At 64.6% G+C, this 3,372-nt stretch overlaps 1 protein-coding gene across 1 annotated transcript in view; it reads left to right on the top strand.

Annotated features, from left to right (window-relative positions):
* Positions 1–580: 580 nt before the first annotated feature.
* Positions 581–3,372, top strand: part of EMIHUDRAFT_201753 (hypothetical protein) — a gene marked incomplete at both ends in the record, with an annotated part of 4,333 nt that continues 1,541 nt past the window's right edge. Inside the window, 5 exons of the mRNA XM_005787951.1 lie at positions 581–595; positions 2,109–2,138; positions 2,224–2,391; positions 2,483–2,643; positions 2,778–2,821. Coding sequence (XP_005788008.1) covers positions 581–595; positions 2,109–2,138; positions 2,224–2,391; positions 2,483–2,643; positions 2,778–2,821 — 418 coding nt within the window. The remainder of the gene's footprint in view (positions 596–2,108; positions 2,139–2,223; positions 2,392–2,482; positions 2,644–2,777; positions 2,822–3,372) is intronic.

Genomic DNA, 3,372 nt, shown 5'->3' with positions numbered 1-3,372 from the left:
CCGAGATTACCCGAGATTGCCCGAGTCGAGATTGCATTGGGAGCCTCCCCCGGCCACTCCCCTCTGCTCCCCTCTGCGCCCCTCTGCTCCCCTCTGCAGCCCCTCACGCTGGAGGCTTCACCGTTTATAGGCGCCGAACAGCTTCACCGACAGCGATCGGCGGCACGCCAAGACGTCCGGCTTCTCCATGTAGCTCTCATGCGGCACGGCGAGCGGGATGGATCGGGAACCGATCACAGCGCATACGGGTTTCTGCGCAGGTACGTGGCGACACTGGGGATTGGAGGGGGCTGGAACTGGGGGATAGAACTGGGGGTTGGGGGGGAAGCGAGCCAGGGACGAACATTGCCTCGTGGGGGGGGGGTCACCTTTCTTCTAAAGCCTTCGTTCCGCGATGGCAGCAAGACTGGTCAGTCGCCTTCGGGCACCGAACCACACGAACCACGCACTCGCACACGCCGAGCCGCGCGCGGCCGGCGCCCCTCAAGCCTCATGCCCTTCTCCACGCACACCGCGTGAAAACTGCGCGTACGTCCCCGCGCGCACGCAAACACGCGCAGCGCCATTTCAGAGCTGTGCCATGTGCGTCTGCCCTGTGCTGGCGCCCCATGGCCGTCCCGCGCCGCCCGCACCAGCTGCGCGCCCCTCGCACTACCAGAGCCAGCCGCTCGTCCACTCACGCCGCGACGCGCGCACCGCAGCACACCTCACCAGCACTACCTCGCCTTTTTGCGCCCTGTGCAGGCTCTGCACACTGCTTCTGGCATCTCACAAGCGGCAGTACCAGGACGCGCCGCGAGTACGACGCAGGTCCTGCACCGCGCAAGCCGCGCACGCACGCCCGCACGCGCGCGCGCGCGCGCGCGCGCGCTCATCCGTTCCGGTCTACAGCACAGACTGCCAGCCTGCCTGCACACACAGCATACAGCACCACACGCACTGCGCTCGACGATGCTGCCCGCACCCCGCAACAACAGCCTGCCCCTCGCCTCACCACGCCGTCTCGCGCTCACACCGCCAGCAGCCCAATCAGAGACACTGCAACGCGCGCCTCTGCACGCCTGCAGTCTCTCTGAGACCTTCTCAATCCATCCCGCCGCTGCGCCTTCCCGGGCACACACCGCAGCAGTGAACATGTGAGTCGAAGTATTGGATATCGACCGAGCCCGCGCCTGTCGCACACAGTTCCGTTTCTTTTTACTGCCATAAGCAAAAAAAGAAAAACATGATGACGAGACACAAAATTTCTTTCCTACTTGGAGAAAACGAATGAAGGCGTAGGGTGTGTAGCACCGCTGCCAATGACTGCCTGGACGTCACACTGACAGCGAGAGGGAACTCACCAGTCCGATAAGGATCAACTGGAAAGCTAATACACTCACACACGCCCGCGCGGCTCACGCACTGCGCGACCCCCCGCGCCCTGAGAAAACAGCAGCCTTACAACACAAGAGCGCCCAGCCAGCAGCCCCGCACGACGCAGATAGCGCCCTCGCACGCCTGCACCTTCTCAGAGGTTCCCACCCCAAGGCTTTTCTCTCACAAAAAGAAAACCTCTCAACCGGCCGCGCCGCCGCAGGGTGTACCAGCCAGCCAGCACAAAGGGAGCGCAGCCATCCCAGGTGCACATTTCGAAGTTAGCCGCAACGGCACACACACACACACACACACACACACACACACACACACACACACACACACACACACACACACACACACACACACACACGCACACACACACACACACACACGCACGCACACACACACACACACACACACACACACACACACACACACACACACACGCACACACACACACGCACGCACACACACACACACACACACACACACACACACACACACACACACACACACACACACTCACACGCACACACACACACACACACACACACACACACACACACACACACACACACACACACACACACACACACCGCTCACCCACACGCACTGGGCCTCGCACTCTGAATGCCGTGCCCGCTCCCGTCGTCTAGACGTGGAGTCGCAAAGGCTATCTTGGCCCTCGCCCCACCACCTCGTGCGCGTGGAGAAGCGTACCTGACCTTGGTCCTTGCGCCTTACCTCAGGTCAAGCTGCAGGCCGAGGCTCCAGCGTGGGTGGAGGAGCCGCTCGCGAGAGGGCAGCGTGACGTCCCCGAGGAGGGAGCAAGCGCCCACTCAGTGAAGAGGGCGTCCTGAACAGGAGCTGCTCGCGTCGGAGCTGCTCCTCCCGATGGCCAAGTTCTCGAAGTACCTGACGGGGTGCGCGGCGCTGCACACCGGCGCGGTGGAGACGCTGCCGTACTGGTTCGAGGTGCCCGCCGTCGAGGAGGCGCTGGCCAGCCAGCCTGTGAACGGCGTCCCTTCACGGGTGCAGCCTGTGAACAGGAGCCCGCCGTCGAGGAGGCGCTGGCCAGCCAGCCTGTGAACGGCGTCCCTTCACGGGTGCAGCCTGTGAACAGGAGCCCGCCGTCAAGGAGGCGCTGGCCAGCCAGCCTCTCGAGGGCGCGAGCTACTCCCTCGCCGCAGTCCGCGACTGGGCGCCGGCGGCAGAGCTCGATGAGGCTCAGCGCAGGCAGCTGCCGCACAACCCGCAGTCTGGGAGGGAGGGAGTGGGTTGCAGGTTGCTCACCCACGGCACCGGGCCGGTGCTTGCACTTTGAATGCCGTGCCAGCTCCTGCCCGCGTCCCGGGCGTGGAGATGCGAGGGTCGCCCCCCCTTGTGTGTGTGGAGACGTTTCCCTTGCCTCACCTTAGGCAGCTGCCCAACCTCCTCAAGGACGTCAGTGGCCGCAGCGACGGTACCTTCCGCACGGAGCGGACAGTCGCCTCGGCAGCCGCGCCCGCGGACAGGACGAGATCCAGCCGAGATCCAGCCGAGATCTGGCCGAGATCTGGCCGAGATCTGGCCGAGATCTGGCCGAGATCTGAGTGCGTTGCTCCAGCCCGGCCTCAAGCCGAAGCCTTCGCAGCGCTGTGCTCGCGCCGACGGGTCCGCCGAGCTGTGAGTGTGAACGGCGTATCTTCACGCCTGCAGCTGTGAGCAGGTGCTCGCGCCAAGTCTCGCGCCAGTCCTCCGTCTGCGGCGGGCTCGACTCCGAGCCCGACACAGAGGCTGCCCTTGCCGCGCCCCACTCCCCCGCTGCACCCCGCTCTGCCGATCCCCCCTTCACCGGCGGACATTGCGTTGCACGGTCCCCGCGCAACGGCGCGAAATCACATCTGAAATGACTCAAGGTGGTACAGTGGACACCAGTTGCGTATCTAGGTACGCGGCGCACTGCGACGTCAGGATCGTGCGGACCTCGCACGCGATGGCGAGGGAGCTCACGGTCACGCGCGTGCCGCACAC

The sequence above is a fragment of the Emiliania huxleyi genome, assembly GCF_000372725.1.
Source record: "Emiliania huxleyi CCMP1516 chromosome Unknown EMIHUscaffold_14, whole genome shotgun sequence".
Classification (NCBI taxonomy): Eukaryota; Haptophyta; order Isochrysidales; family Noelaerhabdaceae; genus Emiliania; species Emiliania huxleyi.
Note: the sequence above shows the minus strand (reverse complement) of the source record. Positions and strands in the feature narration are given on the sequence as shown.